Source organism: Accipiter gentilis, chromosome 7, assembly GCF_929443795.1.
Source record: "Accipiter gentilis chromosome 7, bAccGen1.1, whole genome shotgun sequence".
NCBI classification, from domain to species: domain Eukaryota; kingdom Metazoa; phylum Chordata; class Aves; order Accipitriformes; family Accipitridae; genus Astur; species Astur gentilis.
This window is the reverse complement of record NC_064886.1, coordinates 3,725,066-3,743,416: the sequence shown is the minus strand read 5'-3', so window position 1 is coordinate 3,743,416 and position 18,351 is coordinate 3,725,066. Positions and strand designations below refer to the sequence as shown.

The 18,351-nt window shown below is 46.0% G+C and overlaps 2 protein-coding genes across 7 annotated transcripts in view; one reads left to right on the top strand and one right to left on the bottom strand.

The window, feature by feature from the left end:
* Positions 1-18,351, bottom strand: part of SUDS3 (SDS3 homolog, SIN3A corepressor complex component) — a 253,181-nt gene that overhangs the window by 188,021 nt on the left and 46,809 nt on the right. The gene's annotated exons all lie outside the window — the stretch shown is intronic.
* The window catches only part of TPCN1 (two pore segment channel 1), a 49,534-nt gene that overhangs the window by 27,376 nt on the left and 3,807 nt on the right, over positions 1-18,351 (top strand). For all 6 annotated transcript variants that reach the window (XM_049805530.1, XM_049805531.1, XM_049805534.1 and 3 more), the window contains 20 exons: positions 206-240; positions 869-927; positions 1,723-1,822; positions 2,851-2,967; positions 3,945-4,069; positions 5,325-5,373; positions 5,567-5,630; positions 6,630-6,674; positions 7,765-7,821; positions 7,910-7,963; positions 9,455-9,527; positions 9,760-9,867; positions 11,104-11,175; positions 12,024-12,113; positions 12,881-12,996; positions 13,718-13,764; positions 14,330-14,398; positions 14,912-14,996; positions 16,541-16,677; positions 17,980-18,060. In XM_049805530.1, the coding sequence (XP_049661487.1) occupies positions 206-240; positions 869-927; positions 1,723-1,822; positions 2,851-2,967; positions 3,945-4,069; positions 5,325-5,373; positions 5,567-5,630; positions 6,630-6,674; positions 7,765-7,821; positions 7,910-7,963; positions 9,455-9,527; positions 9,760-9,867; positions 11,104-11,175; positions 12,024-12,113; positions 12,881-12,996; positions 13,718-13,764; positions 14,330-14,398; positions 14,912-14,996; positions 16,541-16,677; positions 17,980-18,060 (1,583 nt within the window). The remainder of the gene's footprint in view (positions 1-205; positions 241-868; positions 928-1,722; positions 1,823-2,850; positions 2,968-3,944; positions 4,070-5,324; positions 5,374-5,566; positions 5,631-6,629; positions 6,675-7,764; positions 7,822-7,909; positions 7,964-9,454; positions 9,528-9,759; positions 9,868-11,103; positions 11,176-12,023; positions 12,114-12,880; positions 12,997-13,717; positions 13,765-14,329; positions 14,399-14,911; positions 14,997-16,540; positions 16,678-17,979; positions 18,061-18,351) is intronic.

Sequence of the window (18,351 nt, the reverse complement as noted above, 5' to 3'; positions counted from 1 at the left end):
AGACTCGGTGAAATACTGATGATGCATATTGGCAAATCTGTATGGAGAAGCCCTTCCAGATACTTTTCATGGTGTCAGAGAGGGGTTACTCTTAGTGTGACCTTCTTTTTGGGAGCTCTGCTGCTTGACATTAACCAGACTTTATTTTTGTTTGTACTTTCCCCCTTTCTTCTCTCCTCCTCTGCCTTCTCTGCTGCTTCTCTAGGTTTTTACTTGTTTTCTCCCAACCACTCAGATCCGGTGAGTATCGCTGATTTTTTGAACTGAAGCTTGAGTCCCATTATGACCAGCTTAAGAATCAAATGTTACTGTGTAGATGTAGCTTATTCCTGTGTGGTGGCCTGGGAGGCCAGATGCTAGCTGGTCAGAGGCTGTTGGCAGTGTTACCCTGGTTTACCCCCTGCTGGGAAGGAAGACGGTGCAGAGAACTTCCTCAAAGACAGGATGTCCCAAAGGGAACGTTCCCATAGTTGTTCCTTGTTCTTGGTGCCTTAATTCCGTCAGACGAGCCACCTGCCACTGTCCCCAGGGGAGGAAGGTATCTGGGTGAAAGCTCGGCCACCTCAGACCGTGGCTGTCAGACTCTAGCAGCCACTAGTTCCTGCTGCTGCTGAGGCTGTAGCTTGCTAGGAGTTACTACTAGAAAAATGGGTAGATGAGCTTTTGATTGTTTTAACTCTTCACATGCCATCTCTAAGGGACCTTTAAAAAGAATTAATGCTGAAGTGCCCTTTCCCTAGGGGAGGTATCAGGGACTTGTAGAAGTGCCTGTGTTCAAGTGGGTGGGTGGGCTGGTTGGTTTGTTTTTTGAACGAAATGTCACTATGAAATTCTGCTTGCGTTTTGTCATGGGAGTTTTTTCTTTCAGTACTTCAATACCTTAGAGAACAGCCTCGTGAATCTCTTCGTGCTTTTGACCACTTCAAAGTAAGTTCACGCTTTTCTAGCTCAGTCTTTCCCCTTGTCCCCAGAGAAGTCTAGCAGAGGGAAGAGTTTATTTGCAGAAATGCTCTGTCTCCAAAAGTGACCCCTTTCCTCTGCATGAGAGAGAGATTTCCTGGGTCAGCCTGCATGGGAAGAACTGGTACTTCATTTTGGTTTAGGACACTGTGACCTCAGATGCAGAGTTATCTCTGAGTGACTCAAGCCGCTTCATCGCTGTAAGGGCAATAAGGGAGGAAACGGCTTTATTAGGCCTTGGTCCAAGAAGGGAAAGTTTCTATTTGTGCTCCTTTGTCGGTCGACAGTTTGCTGTTGTGAAGTAGCTTCCTATTCCTCTGCTTCGGTTCACCTATCTGCCAGGAAAGGGGGATAACAACAGTGGGTAAATATTGATCTGCTGTCGGGGAGAGCTCTGAGGATTAGGAAATTAGCACAGGATGGAATAAATCTTAGGTTGTAACACTCTTACAGCAAGGCTGTATTGCTAAGTATCAAAGCACAACCCTTAGCCACGTTACAAATCCCCTTTGACCATTTCGTTTTCCGGATGTGCAAGGAATGTGCTTTTCATATTTATCTTTTTCATCATGCCTCCACGTTCTTGCTGCTCGTTGCTAGGCACAAACTTCTGTGTCATGAGCAACCACACATTTTGCAGAAATGTGCAGATCTTTGGATGTGAGTTTATACACACACCTGTGTCCTGTGCCTCTTGCCTTTGTAGTGGGAAGTGTAAGATGAGATATTTGGTGCCTAAACTTGTGTCTTTTTCGGATGCAGTTTCCCTGATGTGATGATGCCATCTTATGCCCGGAACCCCTGGTCCTGTGTCTTCTTCATAGTGTATCTCTCCATTGAGCTGTACTTCATCATGAACTTGGTGAGTTTCTTGTTGAAGCACTTGACTTCTCTCTGCCTGACTTTGGAGCTCATTGCCCAGCAGAGTTTTCCCATTCCCAAGAGTGCTCTGTAATAATCTGAGACCCTTTGGCAGAATACTTCTAGAAATGGCAGCTTTGCTACACAGAGGAGTCTTTTAAAGTTTAACCACAAGGAGTTGAACTAAATCACAGGAAACAGAATGATGCGAATATCTTTCAACTTCTCTCACATTAATATCGCGCTTGGAGTGACATACTCAGTTGCATGAAATTTATTGTCCTTTTCTGTCTTAATTATTTATCGTAAAATGGCATTTTATTATCTAGGCTTGCCTGAAATACTTTGTAAATCAGTTTGAAGGGGATGGAATTACTAAGTATGGCAGGACTTGAAGAGTGCTGATAACTGCAGTGTGAGAGCACGGCTGCTGTGCTGGCATTGCTTCTCACAGCATCTAGGCAGGGCCAAGACCAGCTCAGGTGAGGATGTGAGCGGTGGAAAAGGGGTTGTCAAAGGAGTCGAGGAATCCTACAGCTCAAGGTGAGTGATTTGATGCTTATAGTGGGCTTGGATTTCGCTGCTGCTGTCCTAGATGGAGGGTTAGTTTTGACATGCGTTTGCCAAAGCTCCCGTGGAAGGGTAAGTCCAGAAAGCAGCCCTCAAAACCCACTTTTCAGGAAGAGATCAGGGCATTTTAACAAACCTTGTGATACTGTTTTCTGTTGGCATGTGTGGGGTTTAGTCTTAGCTCTTAAAACCACTAGTGAGCATTAGGAGGCCAGAAACATCTGGACCTTTTCCAAAAAGTGGATCAATGTGTGTGCAGCATGCGTGGCGATCCTTTTGTGGGATCCCGTATGGCCAATGGGCCCTTGCTGACTACATTCTGCCTCAGTCAGTGTAGCACTTAGTGAATTCCTCCTGCAGGCAGTGCCTCTCCTTGCCTCTGGATGTTCCTGACTGTTCGAGAAGCACCGGCTCAGGTAGCAGCAGAGTATATGGATCTCTCCTGTCTTCTCTCTGCAGCTTCTCGCTGTTGTGTTCGACACTTTCAATGACATCGAGAAAAGGAAGTTTAAGTCCTTGCTGCTGCACAAGCGCACAGCCATACAGCATGCCTACCGCTTGCTGATCACCAAACAGGTACAGGGCCCTGCAGGAAGGCTGAGAACAGCCTGGGGTGTGGCAGGAGGGGAGGTCAGCAGTGTTTTAAGAACGCAAGTGGTCTGGAGTGTTTAAAGAGCATGTTCCAGAAAAGTTGACTTATGTCTGTTGACTGTAACCATACTCGCCAAGGGCTACTGTTTTTTCATTGTGTAACTTGTTTATATCTGTTTCTGGAGAAAACACAAAGTAGTCTGAATTTCAGACCCATGTGAGGTTATGGAAGTGTCTTGATAAAATGAATGAAGTTTGTTCTGGAGAGCATGCAATAATTGATTTCTCTCTGATTCAGTGTGGGTCACGTGAGGACTTGCTTCTCAAGCACCAGTACTTAGAAGAGGGGTGGGTTATACATGTGAATGTACAGTACAGTTGGTAGATACTGCATGAGTAAATGGTGCAGAAACAGAAGTAATTCACCTACAGACAACTCCTTACAGGGACAGAGCACTGGAGGAGAGGGTTGATTTCTTGCTTAACTTGTGGAGCAGGAAGAGAAATAAGGCCCCAGAATAACTAAACCACTTCTAGTAGATTAGTTCATGTTTAGGGCACTTTCGTTGTATGAACAGTTCCTGAGGAATAGCTGATAGTCTTAATAAAGTGCCAGTAATGGGATCTGTTAGGCTCTCTACTAATTTTTGCAAGAAGAGTGCTTGAACTCTGTTGCTTGGGGTGTCTGGTTGGACAATTTTCACATGATAGGGCAACAGGGAACAGCTCTGCATTTGCTGGAGGGACCGAGTGCCAGGAGAGCTTTCTGATCTCTGTGCTCTGGGATAAGCTCAGTACGTTAAAGTAATAGCTTAGAGTACTTTTGGGGCTTAGTTATAATGGCATCTTACGATAATATAGAAATCCTGCTTAAAACAAATCCAGAGTGAGAATTAAATACGCTAACCTCTATGTGCTTCTGCCTGATGTCGCTGCTTATGACAACATTCCCTTGTTTCTAGAGGCCGTCTGGAATTTCCTTCAAGCACTTTGAAGGGCTGTTGCGGTTTTACAAGCCTCGGATGTGTGCCAGAGAGCGATATCTCACTTTCAAAGCACTGAATCAAAGCAATACTTCTTTAGTCAGGTAGGATGGTCTTACTGCTGCACCCAGAGCAGGGAGGTTGCTTCACTCTCTGAAGCTGGGTTTATGGAAGGAAACTCGTCTGGGATGTGGGAATAGAGTTACGTGATTGAAAGGATTTGTCTGGGAAGCAGGGAGCTTGGAGGTGTGGGTACCCTGAGAGTTGAGGTTTTTCTTCGGAGGTGATGGAGTTCCTGCATGCCCTCTTGTGGATACAGCGATCTGCTGGCAGCCACCAGGCAGCCTCTATTTTCCACCTCCCCTGCCAGAAACAGAGGAGCGAGAAATTAAGGAACAGCATTAGAGCCTGCAAGGAGCATTTCTTCACACAGTGCAGCCTCACAGCTTAACAAGTTTTTTTGGTTTTGGGGGTTTTTTTTCCAGCAGCTGGCTGTGTCCCCCAGGGTTTTGTTAATTAAAATCTGGTTCTGCTGGTGCTTTCAGGACTGTCATCCTCTGTGTTATGAGGCAGAGAATTACCATTCTGGTGGGTGGGTGCAGCTAACTCCAGCCAGCATGGAAGTAGAAGAAATTACAGCAGGAGACCTCCTCTTCCTTTTCCTTTGTTCTGGCCACAGACATGCTTGGAGTGAGTCTCCCATGAAACAGGTGCCGATCCTTCTCCTTAAAGTCAAGTGCCACAAAGAAGTGTGGAAAATGGCATAGGGAGAAAGACTGAGTTTTTAAATTTAGGCACCTGATGACACCAGTAAGAGTCTGAAAAGTTCAGCGTCCTCACTTTCAGATACCTAAAGCTGTTACAGGCCTGACCTTGAGCACCTAGACAGGTACTTACGTTTTATGAGTTTCTTTGCTTTCATGTCCTTTTTCAAATTTCATTGTCACCTTGAAAAGAAAATGTGCAAAGTCGTTAGAAAAGGACTGCACGAGTAATTAAGACAGTCCAAGACTTCTTCGTGAAGAGCAGTACAATCTCTATCCCTTGGAGTTTGTTATCTAAGCCTCAGGTCTTTCCTCTCAGTGGTAAAATTCTGGAGTTCAGGAGAGTCAGAGTTTCCTCTAAGGGCTGTAGCATTACAGAAAGAAGGTAGGCTTTGCACCCTGTTCTGGCTATTGTCAGTCAGTAACCTTTGGCCAGACTGGGAAGAGGTCAGTGTTGAGTTATATCAACTGTGGTTGCAGTTCTAATAAGGAGTTAATAACTTCCAGGGACTCTCTACTGGTGATGCCTGACAAGGACAATTAAGGATCTAATCAGCTCCAAGGCTCTGATCAGATGCTTCTTTCTGTTTTGCAGTCTAAAGGATTTTTACAATTTCTATGAAGTTGTTGGCTTAAAATGGAAGGTAAGTATTTACTGTGTGGAGCAGAGGGGAAGTGTGTGTGGGAGGGACAGCAAAGGAGACCAGAGATTAACGAGAAGGTGGGTAAGAAAAGGCAATCTAGAAGCAGCAGATGATGGGGATAAGGTGGGTCTCTGTCACTGCACATTTTTTGTATGGATGTAGCATTGACTACTTCTGATCGTGGCTGTTCCAGGCAAAACGAAATCGCGAGCACTGGTTTGATGACCTTCCACGGACAGCATTCCTTATTTTTAAAGGTAACAGGCTGTGTTTTCATGACAGCATGTGTTCAACTAACAGGAAGAGCATTTCTTTACGAAGACAGGGGCCTCTGAAGGGACCTTCTCTTATGTCCCTGGTAAACAGCTGAGGGAAGGCCTACTAACCAACTCTCTGTGTTTTCAGAGCCTCCAAGGAACATTTCTGTCATGTAAATATTCCCTGTGCTCTGACCCAAACCCTGGCTTCCTTAAAATAAGAGACTTCTTGGTGGAAGCTCTGTAGCAAACCAGACCCTGAGGCCATGGAGGGCCATATTCCTTTTTCAGCACAGAGGTTAGGTGAGGATTTATGATTGCTGAATCTAGTAGAGTTTACGGAGTTTCTCCATAGCCCAGGCAGCAACTCACAGCAGTGACTGTGGAGTGGCATTTGTGCTTTCACAAAAGCTGCTAGGCTTCCTCGTCCCAAGATGTGGTTGCAGCGCTCGTACAGGTCAAGTGCAGCTGCTCGGGAAGGAGAAAGAGGTCTGAAATACCCATCAGTGTAATCTGTCCTGCAAATGTGATTTATCCCCCGTGTCCCGAGTGTCCTGACTGAAATAAGAACTTACCTGCAATTATTTTTCAGTGTTGTATGCTAGTGGGAAACAGTTAATACCATCTTGATCCAAGCACACAGCTGTCATAGGAGTCCTACATATCTCCGCTGTTGCATTCAACCCTTCTTGACAGCAAATGTGTTGTTCCAAACACGGGCAGCGCTTCAGCAGCTGCATTTACCTCTGTCCACACTGCAGAACTAGTACGTAGAGAAGAAGAAGGCATCTCGGGGGTTAAGGATGGTGACTTCATTGCTGCTAAAATTCTAGAGGAAACCTGAACTTGGTCCCAAGAAGTTAATAATCTGCTAATCTGTTTAGCTTCTGTGCTGAGGATTGGTATGAAAAATGTCTCTAAGAAAAAGGTAGAGCAATCTGTGTGGGGGGTACGGAGGATAACGTGAACATTTGTTTTGTCATACTTTCCTTCATGCAGGCATCAACATCCTTGTGAAGTCCCGTGTGTTCCAATACACCATGTGTAAGTAGAAGTAATGAGCTGTCTCTCTGTTAGGCTCCCTTGATCACATAGGCCTGGTATGCTCGCAAGGACTTAGCGTGGTGGGGCCTGGTCTTTGGTCTGAGCCGTGGTTCGCGTACAAATTTTGGAGTTTTGGCAGAGAGAGGGACAACTGCATACTCATACTGAGCACTGTTGCAGCCTGGACCCTCAGCTCTCGCTGTGTTGAATCTTCTGGAGAGGCTCGTTGGTTCACTACTTCATAACGCACTTGTGGGTCTGATTCTGTAGAAGTCAGCTCGTTGCATTTAGGTAGGTTGGTGGTTAGCTTTCACAAGCCTTGAGGTTTTTATCTTGCAGCTGAAGGATGCTGGGTAAGGAACTGCCTTGCCAGTCAACCACCTTCTTCCTTTTGCACTTGAGAAGGTGCAAGCATCATCATTGCTGGAGAGATTGCTTGGCAACTGTACTGCCTGCAAGAATGATTCTGTGCTCCTCTTCTCTAGAGGAGAAAGAGTAGCACTCGTGGTGCTACTTGCTCTGTTCTAAATAATCTGTTCCTACTCAGTAATTTGGGGTTTTTTTGAATGTTGGAGAAGTATTTAGTAAATTGGGATGCTAAAGTAAAGAGGGTGAGATGGGGTGGAGTGAGGAGACCTGAGTGAAAAGAAGTCCTGCACCTTCAGTTCTCAGGATTTGAATGTTAGGGAGCAGCGACAGATCCAAGCTGACAGGGCTTTGTCCCGCACTGCTGGGGACCCAGTGGTTCTCGAGATCTTGTGCCAGTGCTAGGAGGAAGCACCAGTGCTAGGAGGAAGCTGAAATATGGCAGAATGGAAAATAATGATGAGTAAAAATGATTGGGCATGATTCAGACCATTGTTTTGTTTTAGTTTTGTTTCTTTCTGAAGATAAAGGTACTAGCATCTGTTAAAGGCCTGGGAAAAGTCAGGGTAGAAGACTCTCCCAAGTTATGAGGTCGATTTGTTCATTGAATTGGAAACAATGACCCTGCCACTTGTCCTATATTGTACTCTTTTTGTTAGCCTAGGAAATGGATGTCCTCCGGTCCAGGAGTGTTCTTGCTATGGGTTTTTACTTTGTTTTCCAGATACTGTGGTGGCTGTGAATGGAATTTGGATTCTTGTTGAAACCTTCATGCTGCAAGGTAGGAAACATTGCAGCTTATTTCTTGACTGTGATGCTAGGGTATTAAAAAAAAGAAGGCTAGAAAAAGTTCTTCTTGTGTCTTGCAGGAGGGAATTTCTTCTCCAGAAACGTCCCGTGGAGCTACATAGTCTTCCTCACAAGTAAGCTGGTGCTTCCCAGCAGAGCTGTGTCATTTCATGAGTTGGGAGGGGAATAGGCAGCTCTGTTCCCAGAAGTTTATTCAGTTTGAAGTTAAAACTTAGCCACAGGCGTACAGACTCCATCTAGAACAATGCTGTGCCTGGCAGGGATTGTCGGCATCCACACAGACCCATGTGAGCACTGCTGCACTGTTGTTACACAGCTGCCTGTGCCACTGCCGTCTGGGGAGCCTCTTACCTCTGGTGCAACTCTCTGCAAAAGCTGCTCCATTACTCTTAAAACTGGCTTCAGCCTGAGAGCAGAATAGCCTCGTTTGTTAGGCACAGCGTGCAAAGTGGTAAGCTCCTCCAGACTTGTGATGGCTCTGTGTGGAGTTGCTCACGTTGCTCTGCGCTGCGCTGACTATTCCAGGAGGCATTACCAGCTCTGATCTGATTGCAGCTGTAAGCTGGCTCTCTGCCACGCAAAGCAAGGCAGTCCTGTTGGAGTACAGAGTGCGGGAGCATGCTGAGGAGAAGACTGGAAGGACTAGATGAACTAGTTGACAAGCTGAGTTTTCTAACTGAACTTCATCCCCTCCACGAACACGTACCTTAGTCTTCCTTTTCAGCCTAAGTATGAGCAATTGCATCTCCATGTGCTGGTTCATTGCACTGCCATAGAACTCCTCAGTGATGTGAATTCACTTCCCTTCTCCTAGTATCTCTTGCTTGAGGAGAAGGAAGTATAGCTCCGTTGAATCAAAAGAGTGTGTAAAACTGCCACAAGAGGTTCTCTGGAGAATCTAGGAGAGGTTTCTAACCTCTTATTTGACTGCTGGGTAGCTCTAGTGCTTCCCTGGCCATTAGTCTTCAAAACAGTTGTTACAAACGTTTGAAGGCAGAGGCACTCTGCAATGCTTCTTTTCACAAAGGATGTTGTCATCCGGCCCTTCTCTTCGCTTCTTTCCTGCCCCCCGCCCTGCCTTGGAACCTGGAAAAAAAGATTTGGGGATGACAAACAAGGTGTCATCATGTTATTATGGTGTTCTTTAACCTACAGGCCCACAAGGTGCTGCTAGGACAGAGGGTGAAAGTAGACGGCTCTTCTTTGAAAGGATCTCTCCCTGCAGATCAAGGCTAGGCTATGGGATGTAGATATGTTCCACTGAGATAGAAGGAAATAAACAGGCGGGACTGAATTCCCTACACTACTTACTGGCCTTTCCCGCGGGAGCTTGTGCCTCAACAGTTATAGTGTGTTAGCCAACTAAGTGTTTTGTAGGCTGCTCTGGAGAGAAATCGCCGTGAATACAGGAAAATGTGTTGATTTGGAGGGAAAATGTCTCTTTGGCATCTCACCAAGAATAAGGAGGATGGGTGGGTTTCTGTCAAACCTATGTTCAGAAGTCCTGTACTTAAAGTACCACGTGTCTTTGAGGGCAAGCCTTTGCATAAGCCCTCCTTGTGATGCTGCTTATTTCTGACCATGGCTGTCATCTTGTTTTACAGTCTACGGCGTGGAGCTGCTCCTGAAGACCACTGGACTGGGGCCCGTTGAGTACCTGTCCTCCGGTTGGAATCTGTAAGCGCGCCCTGAGGTTTTTGAGAGGTGGTGAAAATTGTTGGGTTAGAAAGACCGACTTCTGAGATGAGTTTTTAGGCCCGTAGACAAGGCCATCAGCAGGCTATTATAATTCTTCTGCCTTCGGCCTTGTGCGTCTTGTTAGGCTGGAGCAGCACCAAGTACCTCTTCTCTACTGAAACACTAGTGATAAATCATTGCTCTTATTTTCTTTTCTTTTTTTTCTTTCCAGCTTTGACTTCTCAGTCACCCTGTTTGCATTTTTGGGGCTCATGGCACTGGCATTTAACATGGAGCCATTCTACTTCATTGTGGTCTTGCGACCCCTTCAGCTGCTGAGGTGAGACAGGAGGGCTGGGAGGGGCAGGTCCAGAGAGCAGGTGGGGAAGAAAACAGCCAGGCTTGTTTTCCATCAATCCAGTTGGGGACCGAGCTCCTTACCAGGAGAGGGCAAGGATTGCGCTGTGGGTATGTGACCATGGCAAACGGGAATTGCTTGGGGTAATGAGATTAGCCAGAGTTATCAAAATGAACGATAACAAAAACTTGGGATGGGATATGAAACCCCGTGCTTTGGAGCTTAAGCTGATCTCTAATAGAGATCAAGGGATTTACCGGGGGCAGATTATCCTGTGTCTGCCTTCGTGGGGTTCTTACACCTCCTCTAAATTGTCTGATGCTGTTCAGAGAAAAGCTCTTCTGTCAGGGTGAGACAGTCTGAGCCAGTTTAATAATTTCCATTGAATTACCAGAAATTACAGTTTTCAAAGGATGCTGCTTTCTAGGGTGAAGTACAACCCTGCTCTAACTGCATCTCACACTTTAAGCAAGACTGGGGCCTGTAACCTCTCTGCAGCTCAGTAAGATGGGTCTGATTAACCCTCTCATCTCGAGGCTGTTATGGAGGTATATTCACCTTCACAGAATACTTTGAGAGCCATAGAGGGAAGGCATTTGAGGCAAAATGTTGTTTTGTTAAAAACAAGCTAATGTAATTTAGCTCTTCAGCGAGGATTTAAAGAACACTTTATGACACTCAAGGGGGGAAAAAAAATAATGTTTTCTCTGTTGCTCCCCTGCCAAAGCCTGTGTTTGGCAGCTGTGTTTCTCTGTAAAGGCTGATGGAGTTGCCAAATCTTAAATTAGCAGGCACAATGTAGTTTTCTTTCATCAATTTTTATTGGGTCATGGGGGAAACACAGAAAAGCTTGTGTCTGAGGAAAGGAGTAATGAATCCTGACCCTGTACACAGGACTAGTTTAAGTTCTTATGATTTTTATTTTTTTAAAAATAGCTATTTATGCATCATGCTGTGTAAAAAGATGTAGACTTTTTCTTGAGATTCCTCAATTCTGTAAACACCTAGTTGAACATGTCATAAACATTCAGATGGGACAGCGGGACATTGTTAGGTGAGCAGAAACCATTTAAGCAAGAGCAGATCCTGTGAGTTTGGTGTCAGGAAAGCTTACTGTTCGTTGACCTGGGAAGTACAGAGACCTGTGATACTCTTAACTATTTCCAACAACACCAGGAAACTTGCAGTGCTTAGGTAACTACTGGCTTCTCCTTTCAGGCTATTTAAATTGAAGAAACGCTACAGAAACGTCCTGGACACTATGTTTGAGTTGTTCCCCCGGATGGCCAGGTACTAACTTCTTCTCTTTGGGTGATGGTGGGGAGAAGGGAGTGAAGGTTTAGTGTCTAGGGCTGGGATCAGGATAGGGACCTGTCAAACCTGCTGAAGGTGTTTATGCTCTGATCTGTCAATAGATTGTTGCTGATTCTTCAATGTGCTGCAGTGGGGTGTTAATCTTCCAGTTTCTTGGAGCAGTATACGATAAGCAACACTCCAGCACCCTGGGCCTCCTGCTTTTGTGTTGGGAGGATAACTAAGAGTCAACGCTTGTTTAATTTTTCTCCCCCATCCCAGCTTTTGGTGAGAGGGGAGGCCCACGTGGGAGAAACACTGGCACGAATATACTCAGTACCAGATGTTGCCCTGTCCTTAGTACAGCCACTTGAGAGCATTATGGTGAAATGGTGGGGCGGAAGGAGCTTGGTGTTTGAGTGGGGCGTCCTCAGACCTTATTCCCTTGAAGTATGTCTGAGCAGAGCATGTTAGCTAGAGAACCCTGCTCTTGGCACAGTCCCTGCATCCAAGGACGTAGAGAGGGCAGAAACAGTGTGCGTTGTTCTTTAATAAAGAAACCGCAGAGAGACGTTTGTTTACCAGAAAAAGGCAGACTGGGAGGGAATCCAGGCTGCTCTTTAGTTTCTCTCTTCAGCGAGTGGCAAGCTCCTTGTCCAAGGACTTCTTGAATGAGAGCAGGCAAAGAACAGCAGAGCCACAGTGGCAGGGAAGGTGGTCTGGGGTTTTCTGTGCTGCTTCCCATCCGTTGGAAATTCCTTCCAGAGCAACCAGCCTGTGACTTTGTGTTTCCCTGCCTTAGCAACTCTTCAGTAGCACAGTACTCTTTCTGTTTTTGCCTCCAGCCTGGGTTTAACCCTGCTGATCTTCTACTATTGCTTTGCCATTGTTGGCATGGAGTTCTTTGCTGGCGTGGTCTACCCGAACTGCTGCAAGTGAGTACCGCAAATCCACCCCCCTCTGCAGTGGCTTTGGTGCACAGCCAGTAGCAGCAAGCTCTGGCAGCTCTGTCTCCCTGTGGAGAAGGGGCCAGAGGATGGGTCTGAAAGGGGTTTTGCAGCTAAGGCAACGTGCTGTGAAAATCTAGGAGACACTTCGCTTCTCTAGGTACGATTGGGTGAAATGGGTTTTGCATTGCATTTGGAAAGGGATGTGGTAGGGCTGGCTGGTTTTAATGAGCTCTGTAACTTGCCTCAGCTAGCTGCACTGGGAGGACTTCTTCATGGTACTGTGGCTGGAAACTCTTGTAACATCTGCTCTAGAGTGAACTTGGGATTTTTGTCTTGGTGATGCCAGAGTTGCTTGGCCAGACGTGTTACATATTTAGGCCTCACTTTGTACCAAGATAAATTCAGCTGGTCTTGGAAGCTAAGCTCCCCTGTGTCTTTCTCATAGTAAATGATGGCAGACCACTTGGAAATGCCAGGCTTTAAGGGTGTGAGCCAAGGAGTCTAACTCAGACACTCAGTTTCTCTGGTATAATATTTGCTGAATGATTAGAAAGACTCCATGTGCTCCCTGGGCTTGTGCTGACCTGTGAAGGAGAGAGGCTTTCTTTCAGAGAAAAAGGCAAGTGTTGGCCAAGAGGTAGGAACTGCCACCCTGCTCACCACCTTCTAAGTGTTCTGGTATTTATAACCCTTGAGATTTTCCTTGCTTTTCCAGTTCTCTTCTCACTCTTTGTCCTGGTTTCTCCAACCAGCACAAGCACAGTCGCAGATTCCTATCGCTGGGTGAATCATACAGTTGGCAACAAGACGGTTGTGGAAGAAGGTTATTACTATCTCAACAACTTCGACAACATTTTGAACAGCTTTGGTAAGGGCAGTTTTGTCCATAGCAAAGACTATTTCTTACTCCATCTGTGTTCCTGCAGAGCTAGATGGCAGGACTGTGGTGCTCAGGTAAGCCTGGGGCTCTCCCAAAGAGTCCTACTAATGCACCTCAAATGCTCAGCATCCTGCTCTTTCTGTCTGGAGAACTCCAGCTGACTAATTGTGCCATGACTGTTTTGCAAAGTAAGCAGATGTCTCTTAAAAGCCAGTGTGAAGCCAGCAGGTCTGTTCTGACTGGTGATCAGACCAGCCTTCCAGAGATGTTTATGGAGGGCTTCAAGTCACTGCCCTTCTAAAGAACCAATAGTGATGCTAATACATTTCTTTAAACCCACTGATGAAGAATTAATTTGAATGTGTTGATTACTTTCCAATTGATTTTTCTTAACATGTGAGCAGAGATGCTTATCTCCTGGAGATTTCAGAGGTCCCCATGCTCTCTAGTGGAAAGAGTCACGTCTGTTTCTGATTCTTTTAAGAAATGTAGATTAAACCATGCTGCTGGCTCTGTGGATCTAGCCCCCTTTGTCTGAAGTAATTGCAGTGATGAGGGTCTGCATCCTGTCTCTGGATTTGCTGGCTGTATTGAAACTTTGGTGTCTTGCGTCAGTCTTCCCTGTCAAATGCTTTGTCTAAGAATCACTGTAAAGTAGGTCAGGATGGATAAAGCAATTGTGTCTATTTTTTCTCCCACTTGTATACAGTCACGCTGTTTGAGCTGACAGTCGTCAATGACTGGTACATCATCATGGTAAGTAAACCTCAGCTACCTTGTGTGTATAGACAGCACAGACCCTTTGGCAGTTGCACTAGATCTTCCATGCCACCGCTGCTTTCTTCCCTTGGTGATTGGAGATGGGCCCAACATTGTCACTTGTTGTTGTCAGACATCTTTTGGTCCTGATTGTTGACGGTGGCATTTGACCTCTGGCATGCTGCTGGGCATGTTTTCTCGTGAATCTTGACCAGCCTTCAGGCCAGGTTTCACGGTCTGGACAAATGAAGTCATTCTGTTTTCCAGCTTGTCACCTTGCTGTCCAAGCTGTGTTCTCATAGCAGCAACGGCTCTTACAGCCACAAGCTTTAAACGTTCTGTGTGTTTGCGTATAGGAACCTCTCTTTATAGTTTGAGAGGCAGATTAGCTGCAAGGACCAGTTGGGGCATTGAGCATTGCGCAGGCAGTCCCTGGGGCTACCTGCGGAGCCATGAATGAGCGACAGATCGTGTTTATGCTGCTTTATGTCTGTTGGCAAGCAGTTAAGAGCAGACTCTCCCTTCTTTTGTGCACTACTGACTTCTTCCCTCTCCTCTTTAGGAAGGGGTGACATCCCAAACCACTCACTGGAGCCGTCTTTACTTCATGATCTTCTATATTGTGACCATGGTAGGTTTCTGGACATGCTTCGTGCATCAAATAGTGGGGATGAGGAGGGGAGACAGCTTTTACTCTGTTCCAGAGGGACCTTCCATCCCTAAATGAGGACAACTTTGCTATTCTACATAAACGTTTTCCAGAAACAGGTGTGAGTCTACATCGCTTACAGCAGGTTGAATTTATGGGCATTGACAAAGCTGATGCTGCACAAATCTGGGCCTGGAGTGAGGACTAGGGCAGCACAAGAGTCTTGTTCTGTCCCCGTTGTGGTTGACTGTTAGCAGTTTACTCACAGGTAGATGTGTGACGTGCATCCCCTCAGCCTTGGAGGAGCTGGGGAGCATAGAGTTGAAGCATAGACCAAATGCTCAGCTTCCTGAGCATTGAATTGGGCTGGAAGAATCCCCCAGCCCTGAATTGGCTGAATCCTGGCTGAATCAGGGCTGAATCCAGCCCTGAATTGGGCTGGAAGAATCCCCCAGCAGCAGCCTCCTGATCTCTTCTGTTCATATCCTCTCCCAGGTGGTGATGACAATCATCGTGGCTTTTATTCTGGATGCTTTTGTCTTCCGCATGAACTACACTCGGAAGAACCAAGATTCAGAAGGTCAGAACTGAGGACTGGTTGACGTACAACGTTGTGTCTTCTCTCCCTGGTGTCTTATGTCTGTAGGAGAAAATGAGATTGGCCAGCAAAGACCAGATTTTTCTTTTTTTTTTTTTTTTTTTTTTTTTTTTTTGCCTGTCTTGCTAAGCTCATTCTTATGCTTTTATGTGATATTCTATCTGGTCTTTCTGCTCTGCCCCTCATCCCTCCGACAGCACTCCCCAAAAAAGTGTGTGTGTGTGTATGTATGTGGTTTTTTATATGTGTGTGTGTGTGCGTGTGCATATAAACTTCAACTACTTGAGCCATTTCAACAAAATTATTTGAAGATAGGAAGTCTGCATGCATTTCATGAAGGAAATCTAGGAAATATTACAGCAATGATGTAGCAAAGCTCAACAAGAGACCTTACAGGAGGGGAAGGTGATTATTTTTTTAAAAAACCGATTTCCCTTCCTCACTAATACACTCACTGGCACCAGAACGTGTCTCCAAGTGGCTTGTCCGGCTTTTGGGCACCAAAACTCTGGACCCAAGTGGTTTGCCAGCACTCTTTGCCATGACATGGAGGACCACCTATCCAGTTCTTACCACATCTCCCAGTTGTACTTAGACTGGTGACTATGTGCTGGTTTTGGGCATGCCTTCCTGTACCCTTTAGGAACTGACAGTGACTTGTCTCCATCCCCTCACCCCTGTGAGTCTCAGTTTTACTCACTGTCCTTTGTCCCCTGAGCTGGGTGTCTGAAACTGCATGTAACTTCATGACCTGCTAATTTAGTTGCCTCATGACCTGCTAATTTAGGTGCCATAAACACATTAATCTCTTAGAGCCCCTCCCCTGTTATTCCTTCAGGTGAGCTACACCCAGACTTCTCTATTCATTCTCCATGCAGACTAATCTTAATAATTCTTTACACTTTTCTGCAGGAAGGGGACATAGCTGCTGCATTCATATATTTAATAGCAGACAGTCTTCCCCTCAGAAATGTGATGAAGGCCCCAGCCACAGGAGTAGCTTTGATCAGCCCCTCCTCTTTCTTAGGTGCCAGAAGATCACATTTGCGTGGCTTAGGCCCATAGGAGCCAGGTGGTGTTAGTTACAGAAACACTTTTCATTGTGATCCCTCCTGCACCCAGTTTGAAGGGTGCAGTGAAAGACATTTGTTAACACTGAATTCCCAAGCCGTGTTAGGCAGCTGAAGGTCAAAAGGCAGCAATTCCTGTGTGACTATTTGCTTTGCTAGTTAATTTACAGGCAAGAAAAAGCTACCAGAGTTGTTTTTAAGATACTGAGGAGCCTGATGTTTTAAAAAGCTGAGATGCTTGCTGGCCCTACACACTAGTTAACTTCTTCCCTGCCTTGTTGAGGGATGAGGACATACACATTCTAGTCACAAAAATAGGTACAGACTGTGCCTGACATCTGGCTTGGTCCTCTGTGCTGTAAAGCTTTGCCTTCCAGGATTATCGTAGTGGCTGATGAAGCAATGTTCATCTTGGAGACTTTTTTTTTTTTCTCTTTCTTTTTCTTGCCTCTCCAGAAGACAATGGCATTGTGCTGGAGAAGGAGATCTCCAAGGAGGAAGTGGTTGGCATAATCGAGCTGTACAAGCGGAGCTCAGCTGCCACTGAAACTGCACAGCTGCAGAAAATTGTTTTGCAGATGGACAAATACGGGGTAAGAGGAGACACTTACTGCAAGTTCTCGGCTTCAGGGGAGGGAGGCATGCCAGGCCCACGGATGCCTTTTGGCTGTCTTAAGAGAGAAGCTACATGTGTTTCTGTAGTCTTGAGCTGAGCTACTGGAGGAGGGACTCTGCAGCATGGTCACAAAGTTTTGCTGCTCTAGAAAAGTAGCAGCTGAATTTCCCCTGCACTCTGAATAGCCTTGACAAAGGCTCGTTGCTATTGCCTGCAAACTTTGCTTAGAGCTGTCCTGGCCCAGTACTGACTGGAAAAAAGTCTAGTTGTTTTTCTCTAAGGAAGCCACTGTCTTGTGATTCTCCTGCATCTCTCTCTGTGCCATCGTACAGTTAGGCTTGGACAGTCCTGAAACATTATGCAGCAGTATGATGGTATCGATTCCAAACACCTTTCTCCATGGCACTGCTTACATTTTCATTCTAAAATAGGATGGGCAATTGGGAAAATGAGCTGACCCAGGTAACTGCTCTTGTCTCAGAACTGTTGTCTCATGCATCTGGGAAGAGCTTAAATGGTTGTTTTAATAATAGCCATTATGTTCTTGTATCGCCACTACAAAGTGCAGGTGCTACAGTCTCTTAGGCAACCTTTATTTGCTTTGGTTGGCTTGGTAGTTAAAGGCTGAGTCTTGTTCACGCAGGCAAAATTCAGAATAGCGATGATGATACTGATCAGAAGCGGTTTTCAAGACAATAAACCAGAGGAGATGCTGTCCTCAACCTTGCAATGGAGTACAGAAGGATGATGCCAGACCTGAGGTTTCTTTTGCTTCTCAATTCTGTTCATATAACTCATGTGGTCAGAGAGTAATTCAGATTTCGGCTCTCTGCTTACGTGATTTAAGAAGTCCAGGCCCGTGGAGTAAATGGTGTGGTTTAGACAAGCGGGACCTGAAATTGTTCTCAGACGAGATCTTATTTGGAGGCTTGGGTTTGAGCCTTGTTCCAGACGCTGATGTTATGTTCATCTGACTAAATTAAGCACCACTGACAGATGCATCTATCCGAGCTACAGCTTCCTCTGTAGCCTTTGGGGATCTGCTCAGTGTGACTCATCTCAGCCTGCAGTAGATGCCTGCATTTCTTTAGGCAATGTGCACCCTAAAATGCCTTTTTCCCGTGACAGCAGAAGGAGCCCAGGATAGCCCGAGGTCATCAGTGGATGATGGGTGTCCTTGTGAAGGATGCCTGAAGTTCCAGGGACTGATCCTGTGAGCTGCTCGGTGACTGATGAATGTCTTTTTTGTTTTTGCCTCCTCCTTCCACCAACTCTTTAGCAAATGTCAACGCTGTTTCTGGGACGCAGATCAAGGACCAAGAGCGATTTGAGCATGAAGATGTATGAGGAGGAGATACAGGTACGTGGGCCTGAGTTGGAAATATCAGCAAGTCTCTGTGGTGAGCAGAACATTGCCTAGAATAACAAACCATCCTTTTAAACACTGGAAGCCGCCTTCCTCCAAGACCCAGGCAGCCATGTGCTCTGTGAGAAGGGTGGGCGGTAGATGAAGTGTACTTCAGATTCCTCCATTCTGGCATTCAGGGACTTTCTTAAACCACAGAGCACATCAGAGCCTCTTCAGCGGGTCCAGGTGCCCGGCTGCGCAGGCGCGTGTCGGCCGAGTCACAGCGACCGCACGCTCAGTGTG